Source organism: Lissotriton helveticus, chromosome 12, assembly GCF_964261635.1.
Source record: "Lissotriton helveticus chromosome 12, aLisHel1.1, whole genome shotgun sequence".
NCBI classification, from domain to species: domain Eukaryota; kingdom Metazoa; phylum Chordata; class Amphibia; order Caudata; family Salamandridae; genus Lissotriton; species Lissotriton helveticus.
Window position 1 is genome coordinate 839,739,124 of NC_136073.1, and position 26,594 is coordinate 839,765,717.

The window sequence follows — 26,594 nt, forward strand, 5'->3', positions numbered from 1 at the left end:
AACTGCATTACCATCCAAATTCCCCCTTCTGGCTTATATTTAGCACATCTGTAACACCTCATTACAAATTGTAGTTGGTTCTCTTGTTTTATGAATGTACTGTAACTTCAGACTCACTGAGTAGTTGCAAAACAACGTAACATGAATAATACGTTATAGTTTGATGCAGCTTATTTGTGTTCTAAGAGGAAACCTTCTTTGCAATGAGATTTTTACATCACGGTGCCTTTACCACACATTTGTTACCCTGTATTTGTTTAGCCCATGTAGGCCTTTACCATGCATGCCTTTACCATGCATTTAAGGTAAGTATGGGTGTTTAGGGTGTCCCCTTCAAAAAAAAAATATATATATACACACACATACATATATATATATTTAAACTTACCTTAGTAATGCATGGCAATGGCATGCGAGGTAAAAGCATATGCGCGCTAAATAAATGTGGGGTAAAAAATACGTGTTAAAGGCATGCAATGTTTTTACTAGCGTTGTGCCGTCACACAACCAGTTTGGAGTAGTTGCATCAAAACCCATTTATTCTGTTGTAAGAGAGTTGTACAATTCCTTAGTCATGTGACCCTTAGCAAGCCAAAACCATTTTCAATATATGGATAATGGGCTAGATAATGATTATAATTACATTGTGCACATGGCCAGAGCACAGTAAATAGTTACTCATTATGATGGGAAAGTCCGGCTTGCCATCTCACCTCAAACTAAAACTGTCAACGAAAGTCACAGATGTGCCCTGGTGTTTTCTGCCTACTTAATGTATTTTGTTTTGTTATAACCACAGCTACTCCACCACGTGTGTGGGTGTAAAACAATACCTACAATGGTGCCTGAATTTGACTTGTGTGATTGTTCTTCACATGGTCATGAACCTCAAACATACCTGCACCTAATCCAGCCCATTGACTGATTACCTTAAAACATTGATTGTGACACACCTAAATACTTTAAAATGTACTATTGCCGGCCTGGTTTTTAATCCTTCGTGAATGGTTTTGACTCAAGGTTAACTAATGATTTAAGTCTACATTCAAATACAACTTAGATGACATGGACTTTCTACAACCTGGTCAGGAACCCTCAAATGTTTCATTTTGTCATAGATTTGTTCTTGTATATTCTAAATCGTTGACAGTAGTTACTCTTTTTTCAGCTTTGCGTTCAGAAGTTAAGAATTTTAATTGAAGATTCGGACCAGAACTGTAAGTACGTGTTTGAAGGTGGCTTTATTGTTTCAACTGTTCCTTCTGAACCTTCTAAGTCCAGAATGTAGTCTGAATACCTAACATTCATATAGAAAATGTCACAAATTCAATGAGAATTTAATGGCAGCCGTTCTTTGCTCACAACCCTACAACTACCCATTGTGATTCATTTAATTCTTCCCCTCTTGCTGAAGTTATGAAGCATTGGTGTAGAGTGCCTGTGAAAACACTAGGATTTGCTAGTAGTTATCAGAAGCATTCTACCAAATGCAGCTCATTCACTGTTGGGGTCTACAGCACCTTGTAATATTCAGGCATGAACATCTGTTTCCTTGCATCTCCCAAATAGTTGTTTTGCTTAAATGGATTGTACCGCTTCAATCTACTGTGTTTACTTCTTTAGTGAAGTATCTTGGGCTCTTGGCAATGTCCAAAATTCTGAAGACCCATCCAAAGTCCGTGCAGTCCCACAAGGACCTCATACTCCAGTGTCTGGATGACAAGGATGAGTCCATCCGGCTCCGGGCCTTAGATCTTCTTTATGGAATGGTATGTTAGCAGCACTGCCTCACTGGTCATTTTATATTGTGCTTTTTTCCTTAAAACTGTAAGACTGAATCCACTCCCTGTTGAGAGCATGCTTCTATGAACTGCCTTAACCTTCTGATAAGCTTCCTTCCATACTCTTACTCTTCAATAGCACCTGCAAAAATGAACTAGTTTATTGTACAACTTTTATGTTTAGCCTACTATCCATCTTTTCAATTAATCCTTTCCTTTCCCTTCTCTGAAACAACTTATCTGTATTCTGCCTCCTTCCTTTCCGTTTCTTTGGATTGCTGATGATGATGATGTTGGTGGGTTTTATAGTAGAAACGCACATCTGCAAACGTTGTCTACTGAGAAGGTGTTCATGTAGTGCCAAATAAATACAGTAAACTTAAAACGAAGTATGTGCCATGGACATAATGCGAAAACATTCATACGGTTCCGGATTGTTGAAACATGAAATTATGGCTGCAGGAATTGTACTCTGTTTGTCCTTTTTGTCTTCTTTTCCACACCACTGAGCAATACTGTCTCCTTTGGTGTGTAAAGGAAGGAGTCAAAGTACACAGGGTCAGGCATGTTAATTTGGTGAGGGTCATAAGTGCAAGATGTGGTAAGTTTGGGGAGTTTGATAGTAGGAGTGTAAAGGTAGGAGGGGTTGGATACATGTAGTGGTAAGTCTGTTAAAAGAATAGAGGGGTAAGAGGGACGGGGGTATGTGAGCAAAAGCGAGTTAAAACATGGTGATGTGGTGGTTGTGAAGAAAAGGGGAAAGAGGGTTAGCAGAGGAATAGTAACACTGCTTTACCAACATTTTCTTTTTAGGTTTCAAAGAAGAACTTGATGGAGATTGTGAAGAAATTAATGATCCATGTAGACAAAGCAGAAGGGACAACGTACAGGGACGAGCTGCTGACCAAAATCATAGATATATGTAGTCAATCCAACTATCAGTACATCACTAATTTTGAATGGTCAGTGTCTCTGATTGCAACGTTAAAATTAGTCTGGCTTACTTTGGATTTAGAAGTGTTCTTGCGCGCCAAGATATATGTGATTTTCATTTAAATAATTCTACCTCTGAACTGGGGGAGCTACCTTCCTATTCTACTCAGAATAAAAACCTTTTTTGTAATTGCACTCACTCACTCCTCATTCATTAGTTATGCTGATAGTATATGGCATCTGGTCATGAGAGAAAAACATATAATGCAAGGCCATAAAAGGAGAAGCTGTCATAAGTATTTGAGCAAGTCTATTGTATATAAATAAACTATAAATGCCCTTTTGCTATCCTCGTCTACGGGGGTCACCTTCACTGGCTGTGTTAGATACTGGTCCCCTTTGCTGCTCCTTTCGTTTGTTGGTGCTATCCTGCACTGTAATCATTCACTACTGAGCGTCTCCCCTTATGCATTTGCAGCCAGCCTCCGATGTGTCCAGACCATTCTTTGTACACTTATTTCTTTCATTCCAAGACTCCACTACCACTTCTCTTTCTAGCCTATATTTGCATCAATAGTGGAGAAGTGTGGCTCACTGGCTAGAGGCGGCAGACCCTGAAGCAGAGGTCAGACCCGGGACCAGGGTTCAATTCCCGACACGGCAGGGTCTTGAGCCCAAATATCCACGGACTCGATAATTCTCGTTTCGGTGCCTACTCGAGTCACAGGTTCACACTCTGCAGCTCTGGGCATTAGCTTGCTTAATCTCCACTATGGCTCCCCGCGGCGGGATGCCTGGCTTTCACCTTGGGGATGCCCAGTACGGGTATCTCACAGGGAAAAACCAGGACGGGTTCCCAAGGCAAGCGCCGAGATGCCTACGGGTAATCGAGCGCTATATAAGAACGCATAATAATAATAATAATACCACTTTGCTGTCCAGGTATCTGTGAATTTGTTCCTTGTCCCATGCTCCCTTGACTGCTCCTTGCCTACTACTGCCCCTCCTTTACTGGTTTCTGTTGCATCTACCCAGTGCTGCCCATTTCACCCAAGCTACTGGACTAATTCTCTTGAACACTTTTCCCTGCTTCCCTATTGGGCTGTATTATTGGATGCTCTGTGAAGTTACTTGTGTCACTGTCCACTCACTAGTGCCAGTGTGCCCACCACTGACGCATCGTGGCAAGGCCCACTTCAGCCACTGAAGTGTTTATCCTTTAGTTCTATTTGTTGGCCTTCGTGGACTTTTTTCCCTTGTGCTGCTTGTGTTCACCTCTAGTCTCCTCTGCCGCCCAAATCAATTGCACAACCCATGGGATGCCTATGTTCATCCCAGGTTACTTTGCTAGGTCCCCCTATTCCAACTTAGTTTTCGCTGGATCTCTAGGTTTACATCGAGACCATTCCCACAAATCCTGCAACTACTTTCCTAAATAAAATCATGCAAATATAATAGTTGACATGAGAAATGTCTGCGTTGTGTAAAGTTTTGAAGCCTCCCCACTTATCACTAGACACTGAAATGTAAGATGAATATGACTTTTTAAAAATTGAATTGGAAGTTTACAGTGGTTCCTTCCTTATGGCCACACTAGGTATATAAGCATTCTAGTGGAACTGACGCGGTTGGAGGGGACACGACATGGACACCTGATAGCTGCTCAGATGCTTGATGTTGCAATCCGAGTTAAGGCCATTCGCAAGTTTGCTGTGTCCCAGATGGCTACACTCCTGGACAACGCCCATTTACTAGCTAGCAACACTCAGCGTAATGGAATTTGTGAAGTGCTATATGCTGCTGCCTGGATCTGTGGGGAGTTTTCTGAGTAAGTGCTCTAATTTTACAATTTTTTGTGTCTGTACCCCAGAAATGCCATTTAAGTTTGATGTTAAAATTGTTTTTAACAGAGGTCAGTTACTTTCACAGTATTGCTATTGATGCTCTGATGAATGTAGCTTGTTTAATTTGTGCTTTGTTGGCAATATTCAAGTTCTATATTTTAATCCTTTAACTAGCAACACAAAGATACTTGCTACCCCATGTATATGGTGCAGGTGCACCACACTGCATCTTTAACTAAATGAACTATGATTGACATAAATTATTCAAGTGTCTGGGTACCTGTCAGCAACATTGATAGGCATAGGCCCACAGCAGAGAAAACCATCCCACCTTATTGCAGTCTCTGTGTCTCGTATACACTGAGCAGATCATATTCTACTACTTAAAGTGCTCAGTTTGGCAAGTAAGAAGCTTTTAGACTTTGCCTTGAAGAACCTGACCGCTGAAGTGGGAATATTCTATGTTGAATCTTCTGCTCCACTAGGGGCTAGTGAAGATCACACATGAGTATGTTTGTGGTAATCAAGAACAATACTGTATTCTCCTGCATTTGAAGTTGGCCTGAGTGATATTTAGGAGGCTCACGTATATGGATTTACCATAATGTAGCTTTATAAATCAGCGCTGATAAGAGTCCAGTTACATAAGTTACACTTCTGTAGCCAGACCAACTCAGTTGCAAGAACATTGTATAGTATTGTAAAGATTGGCGAGACATTTATTTTATCAATTTTGAATCAATTGTTTCAAAGATTTAGATCAACTCCCATTTGTAGCATTTATGTTTATTATTTTACATTTGTTTAAAGATCAACCCCAGACAGTGATCTGCAATCTTGCAGTCAAGAAAGGGATGTTATCTGGCATCTCCGGTAATGCCTGGAACTGACTGCCATGATCATTCTTGACCTCTTTTTAGTGTGCTACTGTTTTCTAACCATACTCATAAAAGACTTGAATGCTGATGTCTGGCATAATCCGGTCTTTCCTCATAAGTGAGGCACTCCAGGTCAAACACATCACTTTTCTGTCCATTATGCAAATGTTAATTGTGGTGTTTTTTAGACTCCACACCAGCCCGACTTCTATACACATATACATGTGTGAGCCTTTATTGTGTGCTGGCCTACAATTCCAGATAAACTTGCCAGACGCCTACAAACGTCTTGAGTGCAGCTCAGGGATTGGGCCTAGTAGTTCAGGTAGGTTAATTCTCATCTGTTTCATAATTAAAGGAAGCCAACTAAAACACCTAAATAACAAGTTGTGATGGTAGCTTCTTTACTCATGACCGTCATGAATGAACGTGAGAACCTGCTTTTAGTAACCACTGATCTGTCGTGCTCCTAACATGCACCTCTACTCCTTTTCTGCTTGACTGGCCTCTTTATATGGGCTAGTGCTTTACCTGAACTACGGGTATGTCCTCATGCCTGCTAGATTGTATGCTTCTGCTGCTACTATGTAAACATCCGTCCATGTATCTGATACCCACATGTCTCTGCGTGCAATACCTTGAGATACAAACGTTCACATGCTTCTTTCAGCTGCTCTCCATGCTGTATAAATACCTATTATGCAGAGGGTGGCAATACGACTCATTTAGTAATAAACCTAGTGTGATGTCTCCTCTGTCGCATAAAGTGAGAAATCTTGGGATCCTCTTTGAGCTGAGAATTTCTTTATCTGCCAAGAAAATGCTGTAGTTAAAGGAATAAACTTCATAATGAGTATGTCCAGAAAGGTGTTCCTATGTATGCAGTCCCAACCCCCTACTGGAACTGATTTTAGCACTTAGAATCGCTTGATTCTTGCAATACCATAATTGCTGACAAATGTCATTTATTTTTATATCCACCAGCCTCCGGAGCCCTCTTCTCTGCTAATTCCTTTGTTTCAAGGCCTTTTGGCTACCAGGCCTTTTGGTTACCAGCAGTGGAAACCTTTCTAAGTTTTACATAAGCAAAACACTACAAGCAGATGAAATGCAAGGCTCCAACAAGTGTTGGCTTTGTGAGACGCAAACAACACCAGGGTGACGGACAGTTGTGTTAGTGCAGAAAACGTTCCCATCTTCTTCATCTTCCATACCCTCGCCATAGATTAGGTCCCTGGGTGATTAGCGTTAAAAAGTCTTTGGTCACTGCCATTTGTGTGGGGTTGCATTTGTCACATCAAGACTGTATAGATATGACAAGTCATTATGGAAATCCTACCAGAGTATCTTCCCAGTGATAATATTGTAAGGAACATTGTAGTGTAGTTCCTGTAGGAAGGTAGATCCCTGACTATGGTGGCCCCCAACTTTTTGCCTGGTGTTTTGCTGGTTTTCTGACTTAGTTGACCTGGGACCCTGCTATTCAGGACCCCAGGCCTACTGCTCTCTCTGTAAAATGGATTCCATGTACCTTAGGTACATATCTAATTGGATACTGAGTCACCTTATCAGTCCCTGTACAGTGTACCTTAGGTACCCAGGGCATAGGTGTACCCAGGGCCTACCAGGGGCTGCAGCATGTATTATGCCACCCCTGGCTGGCCATCCAAATCTGACACAACTGGCTGCACGACAGCTGGGGCAAGGTGGTGTAATCACCCTTTGCTTTAGATATAGTATTCCTATATCTAACCCTAAAATGGACACATATATTCCTATCAGTCACTACTATGGCAGGCCTTATCAATCCTGAAGGCAGAGTGCTTGGAATAATGTGAAATGGTGCTCTGGCATGAGCTGAGCCCGTTTGCAGCTTGCGGAACCAAGTCCTAATAGCTGTTCCATGATAACGCATACCATATACTCTTAAGTGCATTATAATCCTCGCGGTTATATGCCAACTCTGGTATCGCTTTATCAAAACATGTCGAGTAAGGTGTCATACGAATTGGAATACTAACCCCTCGCCAATTCTGGCGACGGGGTTAGCATTCCACCCTTCTAGAGGGACACGACATGTATGTAACCTGTAACCCCGGTTAAAGTCAGACATAGCCTCAGCTCCACAAGATGGATGCTGCCACCGAGACACAAGTCTGCCCTCCTGCTGCTGGGAGTCCTCCCAGCCCAGGAGGCAAGGACAAAGGGTTTCCTGCCAGGGGCGGTGCCAGCACCGTCCCAGACAGGATTTTGTGTATCCTAGGTAGGCAGGGCTTTAGAGGAAGGTGACTGCAAGTGGCACCCCGGTGCTCACTGTGCATAGGCCGGCTTGAACCAGTTCCAGGGGCACTCCAGCCCCTGATCTGGGGAAAGCCCGCCAAAGGAGAGGGGTGTAACCACCCCCCTCCTAGTCCCACCCATAGGGCAGGACTTAGTCGCGTGCCAGCCCCTTTTTGCAGGATAAAGGTAGGAACTGGCCCCCTTCCAAATTAGATCATCTTTGAATCCTGAACCGACTTTCCACGAAAGGAACTCAAGACTCTTCTCAAGATTTCTCCCTTGTGACTAAGGAGTAGTCAACCTGCAGCAGTAGGCACCAACCAAGCATCGCGGTCTGCTGTAAGTCTCTCCTCCGGATCAAGACTGCCCAGCACGACGAGAACCGGCTTCCCTGGCACCTCTGACCTCAACCTGCATCATCAGCCCAGCTGAGATCCGTGGGTGTGACGAGACCTCGAGGGACCGGCCATCTTTAAAGACTGCACAACGCTTGTCCAGCACGACCACCGAGTGACCCTCGACTGAGTGCTTTGGGGTAAGAGAAGCCCCGACCCTGAGCAGCTCCAGCACCGAAGTTCAGCCCCCCTGCATCCACGAGATCTGCGTGGGGCCCTTCTGCTCTTTGCTGCTCACCGCGTTGTCCAGGTCACTTGCCCGTTGGCTAGTGGCCCTTTTACGACGCTTCGCGACGACAAACACCGCTGGTCTGGTTGCTCCAGACTAGCCCTTGCTCCCCTCCAAAAGAGGAGCATCCTGGACCCTCCTGGTCCACTCCAGACTCCATTTTAAGTCCACCGCGTGGGCTTGCATTTGCCAAGACTTGTTGCCCCAATCCTGGGTCCAGCGACGTCGACAGCAGAGACCTTCGTGGGACAGCTCGCACCTCCATCCTGGTCGCCGACAACGCCTCCTGGTCCGAGAGACTGCAGAGCCCAGCAGCGCCCACTCACCTGGTCGAGGTGACTTCGTCCGGTACCATCCTGGTGCCCACCTAAATCACTGGCTAGTGATTTAGAACTTGGTCCCCTCTGCTTACAGGTCTCCTTCTTCCCTGATCCAGGCTTGGATCACCACGAACTTCTTCACTGGCCGCCTGCCAGCAACTTCTTTCTTCAGGCTCCTGGTTCTTCAACGAGGGTTTCCGACGCAACTTGAACCCTATGCAGCCGCAGCCCCTGGGCTAGGTAAACTGAGTTCTGTAGTAGGGGATCTCTGTGTATAGTCATAATCTAGTGAATAGTCCCGCCCATGTGGCCCGGCAATCAAAAATAATCTCTTAAGTTGTCAAAAAATTGCAGAACTGCAAAGACACTTAAGAGAAAATTTAAAGACAAATAATGCAGCCTATATCCACAGGCTACACTGTCCAGTACTTCAACTAGAAATTCCACCAAAAATCCACAAACAGCAAAGCCTGTCCAGATTTCCCTTGCCTTTACTGCAAAACCCCTCAGAAATGATAGAGAGGAAGGCCTGGACAGACAAGCCCCATAGGCTGCCACTATGTGGCTTAAACAGGATACTGTGCCTTTAAGGAAACCTTCTAGAACCTTCTCCCAGTATCCCAGAATGCATAGCAGGTCCCACTGACTTCAGTTTTTTTTTCCGGCTCCTGCTTACAGGACCCTGGCATTGAGCTCTCCCTTGTTTCAAGGGGTTATTGTATGTTTTGGCACTTTTGCATTCTAAAAGTGTTGCAGTTTACTTTCTTGGTTTTCTCTTCTCTTCTGTGTGCTGCTTCAGGTGTTTTAGGGCTCTAAAATGCCTGGCCTCTTTGTGAAGTGTCCAGCATGTGAGAGGAAGAAGGCCAGAGGTGATCCACATGATATCTGCATCGTCTGCCTCCCTGAAGATCATGTCCCTGAGGAGTGTGTCATCTGCCAGCAGTTTACAACTCGCACTCTGAAGGAAAGGGCGAAGATCAGGCTGTCTGGCCTTGAGCAGAGGCGCCTGCAGGCTGCAGGTGGGTCTGGGCAGTCAGGGAAGGTTCCCTCTGCCTCTGCTGAGGCCTCTGGGGGGCTCCCCACAGGCAGGAAGCCCAGCAAGCGATCCCGGTCTCCGTCGACGTCGATAGCGTCGACGACGACGTCGAGAGGGATGACGGCGGTGTGCTCCCCTTCTCCCCGGGGCTCCGGGTCGAGACATCGGGACGACTCGACGTCGAAGCCACCGTGGACGAAGCCGCCGTCGACGTCGTCTTCGGCGTCGAGGGCTTCATACCGACGTCATGGACATCGGCGCTCGCCGTCGAGGCGACACCGCCGGTCGACGTCGAGGGGATCCTCGACGTCGAGAACATCCAGACGACGACGACGGCGACGCTCGTCGTCGAGGAAGGACCGTTCGACGTCAAGGAGGCGTGCGACGTCGAGGAGAAAGAGGTCGACGTCGAGAAGAAAGAGGTCGACGTCGAGGAGTCGGCGCTCGACGTCGAGGGATCGGCGTTCGACGCCGAGGAAGAAGAGGTCGACGTCGCGGAGGCGGCGTTCGACGCCGGAGTCAAGGAAACGCCCTTCGCCGGAAAAGCGACGCTCGACGTCGAGCAGACGGAGGTCGACGTCTAGGAGTCGGTCAGGCTCTCCAAAACGTCGCAAGAGGGATTCTAGTCCCAGGAGTCACACTGCTTCCAGTGGGGGACGCAAGAGGAAGCGGTCTCCGGCTGAAGGGGCGGGCTCTCAGCCCTCTTCGCCTAAAGGATCACAGGGCACGGTGTACTCTGCGGTGTACACTCCTTCTCGGCCTCGGTCGACGCATACACCTGTTCCGAAGGAGGTCACTCCTCCTCCTCCTCTGCCTCAAGAGGATCCTCCGACGCTGCCTCCACTTCCAGCGGACGACCCGCCGCCACCGGTCCCTCCGCGTGGGCCGGCACCGCAGCCGGAGGTGCCTCCGCCGAGGTCCACTTCGCTGCCGTTTTTGCCTGTACCTCCTAAGGGGACCCCTAAACCTGCGCCCAAGGAGGCTCCGAGGAAGACTCCACCACGGAAACCGGTGGGGAGGCCACGGACTGGCAGGTCTCGCTCTCGCTCTGGGAGACGGGACAGGTCGCGACACAGATCGTCCTCGCGGTCGAGACGCCCCCATAGGAGGCGCGAGTCTCGCTCCCGCACGGGATCCTCTGGCTCCAGGGATCATTCTCCTACCCTGTCGGGATCACCGGATACGAGGGTGTCCCCTATTGATGACCTGGTGGCGTTCCAGGATGTCCTCTTGAGGGGCATACCCCTGACAGTGCCCACGCCGAAGACGTCCGTGATCTTTGAGACGTTGCACCAAACACACTCGTCTCGCCCTCTCCTTCCTCTGGTACCGGGCCTGGAGGAACCAGCTATGGACCTTTTCCTCACCCCAGCGGTGACAAAGGCGGCGCCATCTAGGTTGCTGAGGAAGTACCGGGCCCCGGATTCGGATCCGGCTTTTCTGAGAGCGGAACCACCTCCGGACTCAGTCATTGTGACGGCGGCACGCAAACAACATGCCGCCGCTCCGTCATCCACGGTTCCACCGGATAAGGAGTCCAGGTGGATGGATTCGGCAGGGAGGAAGGTCTGTGGAACTGCCGCCACCTCCATGAAGGCTGCGAGTGCCACGGCGCTGTTGGGTCGGTACGCCCGCGCCCTCTGGGACTCCCTTGAGCGTTTTGCGGAGCACTTGCCTCGTGAACAGCGTGAGGATTTTCAGGAAGTGCTGAGTGAAGGGATGCTGGTGGCCAACCAGATCATCAGTGCGGCAGCGGACTCTTCCCTGTTGGCTGCTCATGGGTTTTGCCATGGGGTCAACCAGAGGCGTCACGCCTGGCTCCGTCTTACGTCCCTGAAACCGGACGCACAGCAGAGGGTGGCCAACCTGCCGTTCTCCGGCAAGTCTCTTTTTGGACAGCATGCGGACGACGAGATGGCCCGCATGAAAGCGGAGGCCGAGACGCTCACGGCGGTGGGCCTCGAGAAGCCTAAGGAGACGAAGAAGCCGTACCGCTCTTTCCAACGGCGGTCCGGTGGACAAGGCCGTGGACGTGGCCAGGCTTCGGGACATTCGCAACAGCAACAACAGTTCCGTAAGCCGTTCCAGAAGCGCCAGAGGGGCAGGGGAGGCCAGCAGTCGGCTCCGACGCCCAAGGGCCAGGCTGGGTCTAGGCCCTAGGAACTTACTTCCCCCGGATCCGTTACCCACTCCGGTAGGGGGAAGCATCCAATTTTTTCCGGCAGAGTGGAGAAAAATTACTCAGGACAAGTGGGTGCTGAATATTGTTTGCAATGGATACAGTCTTCGGTTCACCAGCCCGCCTCCATCGATTCCTCCGGTCAGCTCGCGGTTCCAGGTGGAGGCCGATACCCTGTTAAGGAAAAGGGCGATAGAAGACGTGCCTCTGTCCCAGAGGGGAAGAGGCCTGTACTCCCGGTTCTTCCTGGTTCGCAAGAAGGACAAGAACGAGTTCAGGCCCATTCTGGACTTGCGACGGGCAAACAAGTGGATTCGCAGGGAAAAGTTTCGCATGCTGTCGTTGCATCAGATTTATCCTCAGTTGCAACAAGGGGACTGGCTCTGTGCCATAGACCTACAGGATGCATACTTCCATGTGCCCATTGCGCTCAAACACAGGAAGTTCCTGCGGTTCCAAGTCGGCACCAATCATTATCAATACACAGTACTCCCATTCGGACTGAAGTCTGCGCCGAGAACATTCTCGAAGTGCATGGCGGTGGTGGCGGCGCACCTGCGGAGGAACAAGGTGTTTGTCTACCCGTACCTGGACGATTGGTTGATCAAGGCATCCTCCTTCTCGGAAGCGCGAGCACACTTCCAGAAGACGTGCGTTCTCTTGGACAAGCTGGGGTTGCACATCAACATGGCCAAGTCGGTCCCGACTCCGGTCCAATGCATACAGTACTTGGGAGCCTCCATCGATACGCTGTCAGCAAGCGTGTCTCCTTCGGAAGAGCGACGATTATCTCTCCTTCGGAAGGCTCAGGCTCTTATGTCGACTCCATCTACAACAGTGAGGACGGTGTCTTCTCTACTGGGTTCGATGGCCTCTTGTATCTTCCTGACGCCGCACGCACGCCTGCACATGAGACCGTTGCAGGAGTGCTTGGAGGACCAGTGGGATCAGAGGACAGGATCCTGGGACGACAGGATACGTCTGTCTCTGCATGCTCTTCAGTCTCTGAAGTGGTGGTGTTCGGCGGAGAATCTCCTCAGAGGGGTTCCTTTTCACAAGGACATTCCCACGCAGACTGTCGTGACGGATGCTTCTCTCCTGGGATGGGGGGCGCACTCCGGGACTCTGCAGATTCAGGGAACGTGGTCTCCGGTGGAGGCCACTTATCACATCAACTTCCTGGAACTCAGAGCTGTTCACTTGGCACTGAAGGCTTTTCTTCCGTCCTTCCAGACCAGCTCCCTGCTTGTGCAAACGGACAACACTACCACGATGTACTACCTCAACAAGCAGGGGGGCTCGAGATCTCGCACTCTGTCACAGGAGGCGCAGACGATCTGGCACTGGCTCCTGGCCAGAGGGCTGACGGTGACGGCTACCCATCTGCCAGGTGTGCAGAATGTTCAGGCGGACGAACTCAGCAGACTCATTCAGGAAAACCACGAATGGGTCATAAACGACGAAGTGCTGGGAGAAGTCTTCGCAAGGTGGGGAACTCCGGACGTAGATCTGTTCGCCACCGCCGAAAACAGCAAATGCCGAGACTTCGCCTCCAGGTACTACCAGCCGGGGTCGCTGGGGAATGCGCTATGGATCAGCTGGTCGAACAGCTTTCTGTACGCTTTTCCACCCATTCCCCTGATTCCGGCGGTACTCATCAAGCTGGCCCGGTCCAGGGCTCGGATGATTCTCATTGCCCCGGAGTGGCCCAGGCAGTGGTGGTTCACGGACCTGCTTCACCGATCTCTCCTTCCTCACATTCGGTTGCCGTGCAGGCCGGACCTTCTCACGAAGTTCGGGGGGCGGATGTTACACCCCAGCCTCTCGTCTTTGAGTTTGGCGGCATGGCTCCTGAGATAGTGCAGTATGGACATCTGAATCTGCCCGCGGATTGCATGGACATACTGAAGGAGTCTAAGAGACCTTCCACTAGGACTTCATATGCTTACAAGTGGAAGAGGTTTTGTATCTGGTGCCAGTCTAGGAACCATGACCCTACGACCTGCAAGGAAGATGTCATCCTTCCTTACCTTTTACATTTGGCGCAGTCTGGCCTTAATGTTCATTCCATTAGGGTTCATCTTGCTGCATTGACTGCCTACAGGAAATGCCCTTCACAGACTTCTTTTTTCCAGATCCCTGTGATCAAAGACTTTCTGGAAGGATTGAAGAAGGTGTTCCCTCCTGTCAGGCTTCCCTCGCCTTCATGGGAATTGAATGTGGTGCTGTCCAGATTGATGAAGGAGCCTTTTGAACCCATTCACAAGGCTTCGTTGCAGCACCTGTCCTGGAAGGCGGCGTTCCTCGTGGCCATTACATCGGCCCGCAGGGTGAGTGAAATTCAGGCGTTGTGTTGTACTGAACCTTATACTGTCTTTCATGCTGCTAAGGTTGTGATGCGTACTCACCCTAAATTTCTTCCCAAGGTTATTTCTGATTTTCATGTCAACCAGACCATAACTTTGCCTACGTTTTTTCAGAATCCTTCCTCTCCGGCGGAACGATCTTTACATTCCCTGGATGTGAGGAGGGTGTTGAAATTTTATCTGGATAAAACCAAAGATATTCGTAGGTCAGACCAATTGTTTGTCAATTATGGATCAGTCAGGACGGGTCTTGCTACCTCTAAGCAGTCCATTTCTAGGTGGATTGTGTCCTGCATTCAATTGTGTTACCAAAAAGCTAATAAGACCTTAGGAGGTAAACCTAAGGCTCATTCCACCAGGGGCAAAGCTGCCACGACAGCCTTGCTCCGTAATGTGCCGATTGCAGAAATCTGCAAGGCCGCCACTTGGAAGTCGGTTCATACCTTTGCTAAGCATTACTGCCTGGACTCTGATGCCAGGGCAGACGCTCAGGTTGGGCAGGCTTCGCTGCGGAATTTGTTCGCACAGTAGTGGCGTCATGTTCTTTCTCCACCGCCGCTTTGGTGTGGGGATGGGCTTGCCATTCTATTCACTACATTATGACTATACACAGAGATCCCCTACTACAGAAGGAGTAGTTTCTGTTCTGTAACTCCAGTTCTGTAGTAGGGGTATCTCTGTTATAGTCATAAGCGCCCGCCCTCCTCCCCGGTGGAGAATTGTTCATGTAATTAATGCTACAGGTCTGGCGTTTTTCGCCTTCAAAAAGAACTGAAGTCAGTGGGACCTGCTATGCATTCTGGGATACTGGGAGAAGGTTCTAGAAGGTTTCCTTAAAGGCACAGTATCCTGTTTAAGCCACATAATGGCAGCCTATGGGGCTTGTCTGTCCAGGCCTTCCTCTCTATCATTTCTGAGGGGTTTTGCAGTAAAGTCAAGGGAAATCTGGACAGGCTTTGCTGTTTGTGGATTTTTGGTGGAATTTCTAGTTGAAGTACTGGACAGTGTAGCCTGTGGATATAGGCTGCATTATTTGTCTTTAAATTTTCTCTTAAGTGTCTTTGCAGTTCTGCAATTTTTTGACAACTTGTGAGAAGTTGGCCTGATGTGCAGTGCTCACTATTCTAGTGATCACTATATATCAGTCCAAACAACCCTTATTGATGATTGGTTGTAAGTCAACCTTATAGACCAGCTATCCTAGTAGCATGGATACGAGCAGTCTAAGGCTAAGACTCTAGAGGGCGTGTTAAGCCAGCTGTTTTACCATCACATTACCCCTTGAACACCCAGTGAAAGGACACCACACAAGTGTTATGAAAATAAACAATGTATTTATTAGAATCACAACAACCCTGTACTCTTTATGAGGACAGGGTGCTAAGCACACAACAAAACTCTTACGAAAATACTTTTAAGTTAGCACGTTACACAAATGCCCGAGGGGCACGAAAAACCATATACGCTAAAAGTGGAATGCGAATTACTAGCAGGTAAGTAACGATTCTCAGAGGCTTTGGGATCGCTAGGACTGGACTACTGAACCTTTAGATTACTAGCAGGAGGCCTAGGGAACTCGGGTGCAGAGTGTGCACTCTCACGCGGGATGCGGGACAAAGTCTATGGAAGCTAGAATTCACAAAGTTAGTGTTCACGGGCGAACCCGACCTGGTGGGAAGAAAACGACAGTGGATCCTGACCCTAGGATAGTGAGGCTATGCTGGGACACTGAAGTGCCGAAGTTACCTAGCCCAGGGGCTGCAGCTGCATAGGCCTGAAAAGACGTCGGGGATCTCGTTGCCGGACCAGGAGCCTGGAAGAAAGAAGTTGCTGGCAGGCGACCAGTGAAGGAAAGTTCGATGGATCCAAGCCTGGATCAAGGAAGAAGAAAACCTGAAAGCAGAGGGGACCGAGTTCTTGAATCACTAGCCAGTGATTAAGTGGGCACCAGGATGGCACCGGGCGAAGTCACCGCAGTCAGGTGAGTGGGCGCTGCTGGGCTCTGCAGTCTCTCGGACCAGGAGGCGTTGTCGGCGACCAGGATGGAGGTGCGAGCTGTCCCACGAAGGATGAAGTCTTTGGCGTCGAAGTTACCCAGGATTGGGCAACAAGCCTTGGCTAATTCAAGCCCACGCGGTGGACTCAAAATGGCGTCTTGAGTGGACCAGGAGGGTCCGGGGTGCTCCTCTTCTGGAAGGGAGCAAGGGCCAGTCTGGAGCAACCAGACCAGCAGCAGAAATGTCGTCGGGCGTCGTCAGGAAGGCCACAAGCCAACGGGCTAGTAGCCAAACAACGCGGTGAGCAGCGGAAAGCAGAAGGGCCCCACGCAGATCGTGGAGATGCTGGGGGGCTGCTCTTCGGTGCTGGAGCTGCTCAGGGCGGGGGCTTCTCGGACCCCAAAGCACTCACCAGGAAATTACTCGGTGGGCTTGCTGTGCAGAAGTCGTGCAGTCTTGGCGATGGCCGGTCCCTCGAGGTCTCGTCGCACCCACGGTTCTCAGCTGTGCTGTAGAGGTGGGTAGAGGTCAGAGGTGCCAGGGAAGCCGGGTCTCGTCGAGCTGGGCAGTCGGATTCCGGAGGAAGGACGTGCAGCAGACCGCAGTGTTCTGTAGATGGTGCCTGCGGGTGCAGGGTGACTACTCCTTAGTCACAAGGGAGAAGTCTTAGGAAGAAGTCTTGAGTTCCTTTCGCAGAAAGTAGTTTCAGGATTCAAAGATGATCTGATTTGGAAGGGGGCCAGTCTCTACCTTTATCCTGTAAAAAGGGGCTGGCACGCGACTAAGTCCTGCCCTATGGGTGGGACTAGGAGGGGGGTGGTTACACCCACTTCCTTGGCGGGCTTTTCCCCAGCACAGGGTCTGGAGTGACCCTGGAACTGGTTCAAGCCGGCCTATGCATAGTGAGCACCGGGGTGCTACTTGCAGTCACCTTCCTCTAAAGCCCCGCCTACCTACAATACACAAAACCCTGTCTGGGACGGTGCTGGCACCGCCCCTGGCAGGAAACCCTTTGTCCTTATCTCCTGCTCTGGGAGGACTCCCAGCAGCAGGAGGGCAGACTTGTGTCTCGGTGGCAGCATCCATTTTGTGGATGCTAAGGCTCTGTCTGACTTTTAACCGGGTTATAGGTTACAGGCATGTCGTGTCCCTCTAGAAGGGTGGAATGCTAACCCCGTCGCCAGAATTGGCGAGGGGTTAGTATTCCAATTCGTATGACACCTTACTCGACATGTTTTGATAAAGCGCTACCAGAGTTGGCACATAACCGCGAGGATTATAATGCACTTAAGAGTATATGGTATGCGATATCATGGAAACGGCTAAGGGATGGATCCCGAAAGCCGCAGACAGGCTCAGCTCATGCCAGAGCACCATCTCACACGATTCCAAGCACTCTGCCTTCAGGATTGTCAAGGCCTGCCATAGGAGTGACTGATAGGAGATCTGTGTGTCCATTTTAGGGTTAGATATAGGTATACTATATCTAAAGCAAAGGGTGTGTACACCACCTTGCCCCAGCTGTCGTGCAGCCAGTTGTGTCAGTTTTAGTTAGTCAATCCAGGGGTGGCATAATACATGCTTCAGCCCCTGGGAGACTTCTGGGTGCACCTCAGCCCTGAGTACAGGGACTTGGAGAGGGCCCAGGGCCAATTCAGTACCTGAGTACAATTTGGATAGAGAGAACAGCTAGGCTGTGGGTCTGATTAGCAGGCCCACAGCCAGGGAAAGTCGTAAACCAGTGCAGCAAAAAGCAAAAATCTGGGTGATCATAGGATTGCAGACCCTACTCTCCTACATGACCCCCCCCCAAACTTTGGGACAATAAACTAACCTTGACCAGGTGAGTCTTCTTGCTCTAAGTGGAAATACCTGGAGAGCCCATCAGCATTGCTGTGATCAGTCCCAGGTCTATGCTCCACTGTAAAATCCATCCCCTGTAGGGAAATGGACCACCTAAGCAGTTTGGGGTTTTCACCCTTCATCTGATTTAGCCACAAGAGGGGCTTATGGTCTGTCTGAATGGTGAAGTGAGTGCCAAACAAGTAGGCCCTCAGCTTCTTCAGGGCCCAGACCACAGCAAAGGCCTCCCTCTCAATAGCTGACCAATTTTTCTCTCTGGGTGTCAACCTCCTACTAATGAAAGCAATAGGCTGATCATTACCATCAAAATTCAGTTGAGACAGAACAGCTCCCACACCCAACTCAGAAGCATCTGTTTGGACAATGAATGGCTTGGAGTAATCTGGACTCTTGAGGATAGGTGCTGTGCACATGGCCTGCTTTAGGTCATTGAATGCTTTCTGACAGCTTGCTGTCCACTGAACTTTCTTTGGCATCTTTTTGCTTGTCAGGTCATTAAGGGGGGTCACTATGGACCCATAATTTCTGACAAACTTCCTATAGTACCCAGTCAGGCCCAAGAAAGCTCGAACCTGAGTCTGGGTGATTGGAGGAGTCCAGTCCTTGATGGCCTGTATCTTACTCTCCAGTGGCTGAACCTGGCCTCCACCTACAAGGTGGCCCAGGTATACAACCTGTGTCTGCCCTATCTGGCACTTTGTGGCCTTGATAGTGAGGCCTGCCTTTTGCAGGGCCTCTAACACTTTCCTCAGGTGGACCAGGTGATCCTCCCAGGTGGAGCTAAAGACAGCAATATCGTCCAGATATGCTGCACAGAAGTCATCCAGCCCAGTGAGGACTTGATTCACCAACCTTTGGAAGGTGGCAGGTGCATTTTTCAGTCCAAAGGGCATTACCACAAATTGATAATGCCCTCCAGGGGTAGAAAATGCTGTCTTAGGTTTGGCTTCCTCAGCTAACCTGATTTGCCAATACCCAGCTGTCAAATCAAATGTGCTTAAGAAGTTGGCAGAAGCCAATCTATCTATAAGCTCATCTGCTCTTGGGATTGGGTGGGCATCAGTCTTAGTGACTGCATTGAGGCCTCTGTAGTCTACGCAAAACCTCATCTCTCTCTTACCACCCTGGGTGTGAGGCTTTGGCACTAGAACTACTGGGCTAGCCCAAGGGCTATCTGAGGGCTCAATGACTCCCAGTTCCAACATTTTCTGCACTTCAGTTTTTATGCAGTCTCTAACATGATCAGGCTGTCTGTAGATTTTACTCTTGACAGGCAGACTGTCTCCAGTGTCAACATCATGGGTACACCAATCAGTTTGGCTGGGTGTCAGAGAGAACATATGTCGAAAGGATTGCAGAACTTGCCTGCAATCCTGTTGCTGATGTTCAGTGAGGCTGCCACAAAAGACAACACCATCAACTGACCCATCATCAGGATTCTGAGTGAGCAGGTCTGGGAGAGGGTCACTCTCTTCCTCCTGTCCCTCATCTGTGGCCATGAGCAAGCTCATGTCCTTCCTGTCAACATATGCTTTGAGCCTGTTAACATGGAGCACTCTGAGAGGGCTCCTGGGAGTTCCAAGGTCCACCAAGTAGGTAACCTCTCCCTTTTGCTCAATGATGGTGTGGGGCCCAGACCATTTGTCTTTCAGAGCTGCTGGGGCCACTGGCTCCAGCACCCACACCTTCTGTCCTGGCTGGTACACAGTCAGTACAGCCTTTTGGTCATGCCAAGCTTTTTGAAGTTCCTGGCTGGCCTCAAGGTTTTTAGATGCCTTCTCCATATACTCAGCCATCCTGGAGCGGAGACCAAGTACATAGTCCACTATGTTGGTTGCAGGCTTTTTGAGAGGTCTCTCCCATCCTTCCTTCACCAAACACAGGGGTCCTCTTACAGGATGCCCATACAGAAGCTCAAAAGGGCTGTAGCCAACCCCCTTCTGTGGGACCTCTCTGTAAGCAAACAGGAGGCAGGGGATCAGGACATCCCATCTCCTCCTAAGAGGTTCAGGTAGCCCATGAATCATCCCTTTCAGGGTCCTGTTGAATCTCTCAACAAGCCCATTGCATTGTGGATGATAGGGTGTGGTGAACTTGTAGTTCACACCACACTCTTTCCACATGGCAGTCAGATATCCTGACATGAAGTTTGTACCTCTGTCAGAAACGACCTCCTTAGGGAAACCCACTCTGGAGAACACTCCAACTAGGGCTCTTGCCACTACAGGGGCTGTAGTGGTCCTAAGGGGAATAGCCTCAGGATACCTGGTGGCATGGTCCACCACCACCAGTATAAACTTGTGTCCTGATGCTGTCTGGGGTTCCATTGGACCAACAATGTCAATCCCCACTCTTTCAAAGGGAACCCCCACCACAGGTAGTGGTATGAGGGGGGCCTTTGTTGTGCCACCTGACTTACCACTGGCTTGGCAGGTGACACATGAGCGACAAAACTCCTTGGTATTCTCATTCATATGGGGCCAGTGAAAGTGTGAGACAAGCCTGTCCCAAGTCTTTGTCTGACCTAAATGACCTGCAAGGGGAATCTCATGGGCCAAGGTGAGAAGGAAACCTCTCAGAGACAAGGGGATGACCAGCCTCCTGGTTGCACCAGGCTTGGGGTCTCTTGACTCAGAGTACAGGAGTCCATCTTCCCAGTATACCCTGTGGGCACCTGTGGCATTCCCTGCAGCCTCAGCAGCAGCCTGCTGTCTGAGGGGTTCAAGGGAAGGGCAGCTCAACTGTTCCTTCCCCAGGTCTGCTCTGGAGGGTCCCCCTGAGCCCAGAAACTCAACTTGATCAAGTTCAAGCTCTTTAGGCTCAGTTTCCCTCAGCTCTGCTAGATCAGCCTCCTCAGAGACTTGATCCTCAACCTGGGGCAAGGGGGAAGGCAAAGCCTTACCCTTACTGCTCTTCTTCTTGGGAGGTGTCTGGTCCATAATTTCAGGATCCAGCACCTGTTCAGTGGGGCATCTTCTGGCCTGTGACCTAGTCACAGCAAGCACATGTGCTGGCAAGCCTAACATCTCCATGTGAGTCCTCTGCTCCACTTCTGACCATTGTGATGACTCCAAATCATTGCCCAACAAACAATCAACTGGGAGGTCTGAACTGACTACAACTTTCTTTTGTCCCTTCACTCCACCCCAGGAGAAAGCTACAATTGCCACACTATGACTAGTAGTGACATTGCTGGCATTGGTCACCAGGAAATCAGTACCTGGCATGATCTGTCCAGGGTCCACAAAGTTAGGTGTCACCATGGTGACACTGGCACAAGTGTCCCTATAGGCCTGAGCCATTTTGCCATTAATCAAAGGTGTCTGCCTGTATTTGCCCAAAGTATTGGGACTTATTTCAGGGGACATATCCATATCCCCTGTACAGACAAGGACAGCCTGAGTGAGTGTGCCAACTAAGTTGTCAGACCCCTCAGTACCCAAGGTTAACCCAACTAATGCCTTGGGAGTGACACTACCACTACTGACTGTACTAGGGGGTGCAGTTGCTTTAGGAGCTGTAGTGGCAGGAGTTTGTCCTCCTCCTCTTTTGGTGCACTCACTAAACCAGTGAGATTTACTTTTGCAGTACTGGCACCACCTTTTGGACTGGCCTTCTTGAGTCTTCTTCTTCTGGGAAGCCTGACCCCCACCCTCTTTGGTTTGTTGGGGACCTGGTGAAGACTTCTGGTCATTTTGCTCATTCTTAACATTACCCTTCTGGTCTGCTTTCTTCTGACCACCCTGGTTCTGGTTCTGGTTCTGCTTGATCCTTGTCCTGACCCATTTGTCTGCCTTCTTTCCCAATTCTTGGGGAGAGGTCAGATCTGAATCAACAAGGTGCTGGTGCAGCAACTGGTTCTGACAATTGTTCAAAATTTGTTCTCTCATCATTAGATTATACAATCCTGTGTAATCTGTAACCTTGCTACCCAGCAACCAGCCCTCCAAAGCCTTAGTGGCACAATCCACAAAATCAGACCAGTCCTGAGACTGAGTTTTCTGGGTGTCTCTGAACAGCAACCTGTACTGCTCAGTGGTTAAACCAAACCCATCAACCAGTGTATTCTTCAGGACCTGGTAATTGTTAGCATCCTCCACTCTTGTAGTGAGGAGCTTATCTCTACCTTTACCATCAAAGGAGAGCCACAGTATAGCTGCCCACTGACTCTGGGGAATGTTCTGCACAGTGCAGGCCCTCTCCAGAGCAGCCATCCATTTCTGGATGTCATCCCCTTGCTTAAAGGGGGGCACTATTTTAGTCAGGTGTTTAGTATCTAAACCCTTCTCTCTATCTCTTGGGAGATTGCTGCCACCAGTGGGAGCTAGCCCACTCATCTGCTGCTCTCTTGCCAGGGCAAGCTTCTCTTTGGCCAGGGCAATTTCTTCCCTTTCAATCCTCAGTTCAGCTTGTCTCATCCTAGCTTCATGCTCCTTTCTCTGAGGGGAAGTAAATCTCCTCTGTGGAGGATTCCTTCTCCCCTGAGAAGAGGCATTAGAGTGCAGAGATCTATTGGAGTCCCTAGAAAGAGATCTATCTCTCCTAACTCCAAGGTTAGGCCCACTTCGGGTTAGTACTGGGGGGCCCCCAGATCCTAGCCCAAGTAAGTCTAAGTTGGTCCTAGTTAGCCTTCTGACTACCTCAAGACCCTTGTCTACCTCATCCCCAGAGAGTACCTCCTCCTCAACTGCTGAATCAGTGTTGGGGAGGTCTGGATCCCCAGAGGTTCCCTCTAAGGCTGGCATGCTCTCATGTAACTGAGAGAGCTTTCTGGCATCATACGTCTCTAAGAGACCTATCAGAAAGGGAAGGGTGGGGTTAGACCCCTGCTTCAGTTTCCTGGAGACACAGAGTTGCCTCATCTCCTGAAAATTGAGAGCTGCATATCTTGAAGTGACCTGTGGAGGGTCAACACTGACCAGGGGAGTCTCAGCAGAGTCCCCCTGAGTCGACATGCTTTTCTAGTGAGGTGTAAGTGGTGCACTTACCTACACTATATGTTTGCCTACTGATCCCTTGCTAGAGTTGTAGTTTAGGGTGTGCTAGGCCCTAGGAGCTACAACAGCTGGTTCAGTAGAACTCAGAGTATTCTAAGCTAAGTTATATGTACCTTTAGTACTTATGTGATCTTTCACAAGATATTCTTAGGGCATGTGTGGTAAAACAACAGCAAGCTCAAATCCCAACCGCTGCTCACCAATGTGAGAAGTTGGCCTGATGTGCAGTGCTCACTATTCTAGTGATCACTATATATCAGTCCAAACAACCCTTATTGATGATTGGTTGTAAGTCAACCTTATAGACCAGCTATCCTAGTAGCATGGATACGAGCAGTCTAAGGCTAAGACTCTAGAGGGCGTGTTAAGCCAGCTGTTTTACCATCACATTACCCCTTGAACACCCAGTGAAAGGACACCACACAAGTGTTATGAAAATAAACAATGTATTTATTAGAATCACAACAACCCTGTACTCTTTATGAGGACAGGGTGCTAAGCACACAACAAAACTCTTACGAAAATACTTTTAAGTTAGCACGTTACACAAATGCCCGAGGGGCACGAAAAACCATATACGCTAAAAGTGGAATGCGAATTACTAGCAGGTAAGTAACGATTCTCAGAGGCTTTGGGATCGCTAGGACTGGACTACTGAACCTTTAGATTACTAGCAGGAGGCCTAGGGAACTCGGGTGCAGAGTGTGCACTCTCACGCGGGATGCGGGACAAAGTCTATGGAAGCTAGAATTCACAAAGTTAGTGTTCACGGGCGAACCCGACCTGGTGGGAAGAAAACGACAGTGGATCCTGACCCTAGGATAGTGAGGCTATGCTGGGACACTGAAGTGCCGAAGTTACCTAGCCCAGGGGCTGCAGCTGCATAGGCCTGAAAAGACGTCGGGGATCTCGTTGCCGGACCAGGAGCCTGGAAGAAAGAAGTTGCTGGCAGGCGACCAGTGAAGGAAAGTTCGATGGATCCAAGCCTGGATCAAGGAAGAAGAAAACCTGAAAGCAGAGGGGACCAAGTTCTTGAATCACTAGCCAGTGATTAAGTGGGCACCAGGATGGCACCGGGCGAAGTCACCGCAGTCAGGTGAGTGGGCGCTGCTGGGCTCTGCAGTCTCTCGGACCAGGAGGCGTTGTCGGCGACCAGGATGGAGGTGCGAGCTGTCCCACGAAGGATGAAGTCTTTGGCGTCGAAGTTACCCAGGATTGGGCAACAAGCCTTGGCTAATTCAAGCCCACGCGGTGGACTCAAAATGGCGTCTTGAGTGGACCAGGAGGGTCCGGGGTGCTCCTCTTCTGGAAGGGAGCAAGGGCCAGTCTGGAGCAACCAGACCAGCAGCAGAAATGTCGTCGGGCGTCGTCAGGAAGGCCACAAGCCAACGGGCTAGTAGCCAAACAACGCGGTGAGCAGCGGAAAGCAGAAGGGCCCCACGCAGATCGTGGAGATGCTGGGGGGCTGCTCTTCGGTGCTGGAGCTGCTCAGGGCGGGGGCTTCTCGGACCCCAAAGCACTCACCAGGAAATTACTCGGTGGGCTTGCTGTGCAGAAGTCGTGCAGTCTTGGCGATGGCCGGTCCCTCGAGGTCTCGTCGCACCCACGGTTCTCAGCTGTGCTGTAGAGGTGGGTAGAGGTCAGAGGTGCCAGGGAAGCCGGGTCTCGTCGAGCTGGGCAGTCGGATTCCGGAGGAAGGACGTGCAGCAGACCGCAGTGTTCTGTAGATGGTGCCTGCGGGTGCAGGGTGACTACTCCTTAGTCACAAGGGAGAAATCTTAGGAAGAAGTCTTGAGTTCCTTTCGCAGAAAGTAGTTTCAGGATTCAAAGATGATCTGATTTGGAAGGGGGCCAGTCTCTACCTTTATCCTGTAAAAAGGGGCTGGCACGCGACTAAGTCCTGCCCTATGGGTGGGACTAGGAGGGGGGTGGTTACACCCACTTCCTTGGCGGGCTTTTCCCCAGCACAGGGTCTGGAGTGACCCTGGAACTGGTTCAAGCCGGCCTATGCATAGTGAGCACCGGGGTGCTACTTGCAGTCACCTTCCTCTAAAGCCCCGCCTACCTACAATACACAAAACCCTGTCTGGGACGGTGCTGGCACCGCCCCTGGCAGGAAACCCTTTGTCCTTATCTCCTGCTCTGGGAGGACTCCCAGCAGCAGGAGGGCAGACTTGTGTCTCGGTGGCAGCATCCATTTTGTGGATGCGAAGGCTCTGTCTGACTTTTAACCGGGTTATAGGTTACAGGCATGTCGTGTCCCTCTAGAAGGGTGGAATGCTAACCCCGTCGCCAGAATTGGCGAGGGGTTAGTATTCCAATTCGTATGACACCTTACTCGACATGTTTTGATAAAGCGCTACCAGAGTTGGCACATAACCGCGAGGATTATAATGCACTTAAGAGTATATGGTATGCGATATCATGGAAACGGCTAAGGGATGGATCCCGAAAGCCGCAGACAGGCTCAGCTCATGCCAGAGCACCATCTCACACGATTCCAAGCACTCTGCCTTCAGGATTGTCAAGGCCTGCCATAGGAGTGACTGATAGGAGATCTGTGTGTCCATTTTAGGGTTAGATATAGGTATACTATATCTAAAGCAAAGGGTGTGTACACCACCTTGCCCCAGCTGTCGTGCAGCCAGTTGTGTCAGTTTTAGTTAGTCAATCCAGGGGTGGCATAATACATGCTTCAGCCCCTGGGAGACTTCTGGGTGCACCTCAGCCCTGAGTACAGGGACTTGGAGAGGGCCCAGGGCCAATTCAGTACCTGAGTACAATTTGGATAGAGAGAACAGCTAGGCTGTGGGTCTGATTAGCAGGCCCACAGCCAGGGAAAGTCGTAAACCAGTGCAGCAAAAAGCAAAAATCTGGGTGATCATAGGATTGCAGACCCTACTCTCCTACACAACTTAAGAGATTATTTTTGATTGCCGGGGTCCACGCACATGGGCGGGACTATTCACTAGATTATGACTATAACAGAGATACCCCTACTACAGAACTGGAGTTACAGAACAGAAACTACTCCTACTCCGGTGCTCCAGCATAGTCCAACACCCTAAGTGTTCGGATCCACTATTGTTTTCGACCCACCTAGTCGGGTTCGCCCGAGAACAGTAACTTTGTGATTGCTAGTATCCATAGACTTGTTCCCACATTACGCGTGAGAGTTCCCACTCTGCACACGGCGTCCCAAGGCCTCCTGCTTCTAATCTCAGGGTTCAGCATTGTAGGCCTAGCATTTCTACAGTCTAGAAAAGTATTACTTACCTGCTAGTAACTTCGCATTCCACTTCTTGTGTATATGGTTTTTCGTGCCCCTCGGGCATTTGTGTAAATTGTGCGACTTTCAGTATTTCTTTAAGAGTTTTGTTGTGTGCTTAGCTCCCTGTCTCATAAAGAGCCAGGGTAGTCCTGTTATAAAATAAATATACTTTATTTTTGATAACAACTTGTGTGGTGTCCTTTCACTTGGTGTTCAAGGGGTAAT

At 49.6% G+C, this 26,594-nt stretch overlaps 1 protein-coding gene across 1 annotated transcript in view; it reads left to right on the plus strand.

The window, feature by feature from the left end:
* Positions 1-26,594, plus strand: part of AP3D1 (adaptor related protein complex 3 subunit delta 1) — a 347,807-nt gene that overhangs the window by 119,386 nt on the left and 201,827 nt on the right. The window contains exons 11-14 of the mRNA XM_078671456.1: positions 1,169-1,217; positions 1,624-1,769; positions 2,595-2,743; positions 4,312-4,542. Coding sequence (XP_078527582.1) covers positions 1,169-1,217; positions 1,624-1,769; positions 2,595-2,743; positions 4,312-4,542 — 575 coding nt within the window. The remainder of the gene's footprint in view (positions 1-1,168; positions 1,218-1,623; positions 1,770-2,594; positions 2,744-4,311; positions 4,543-26,594) is intronic.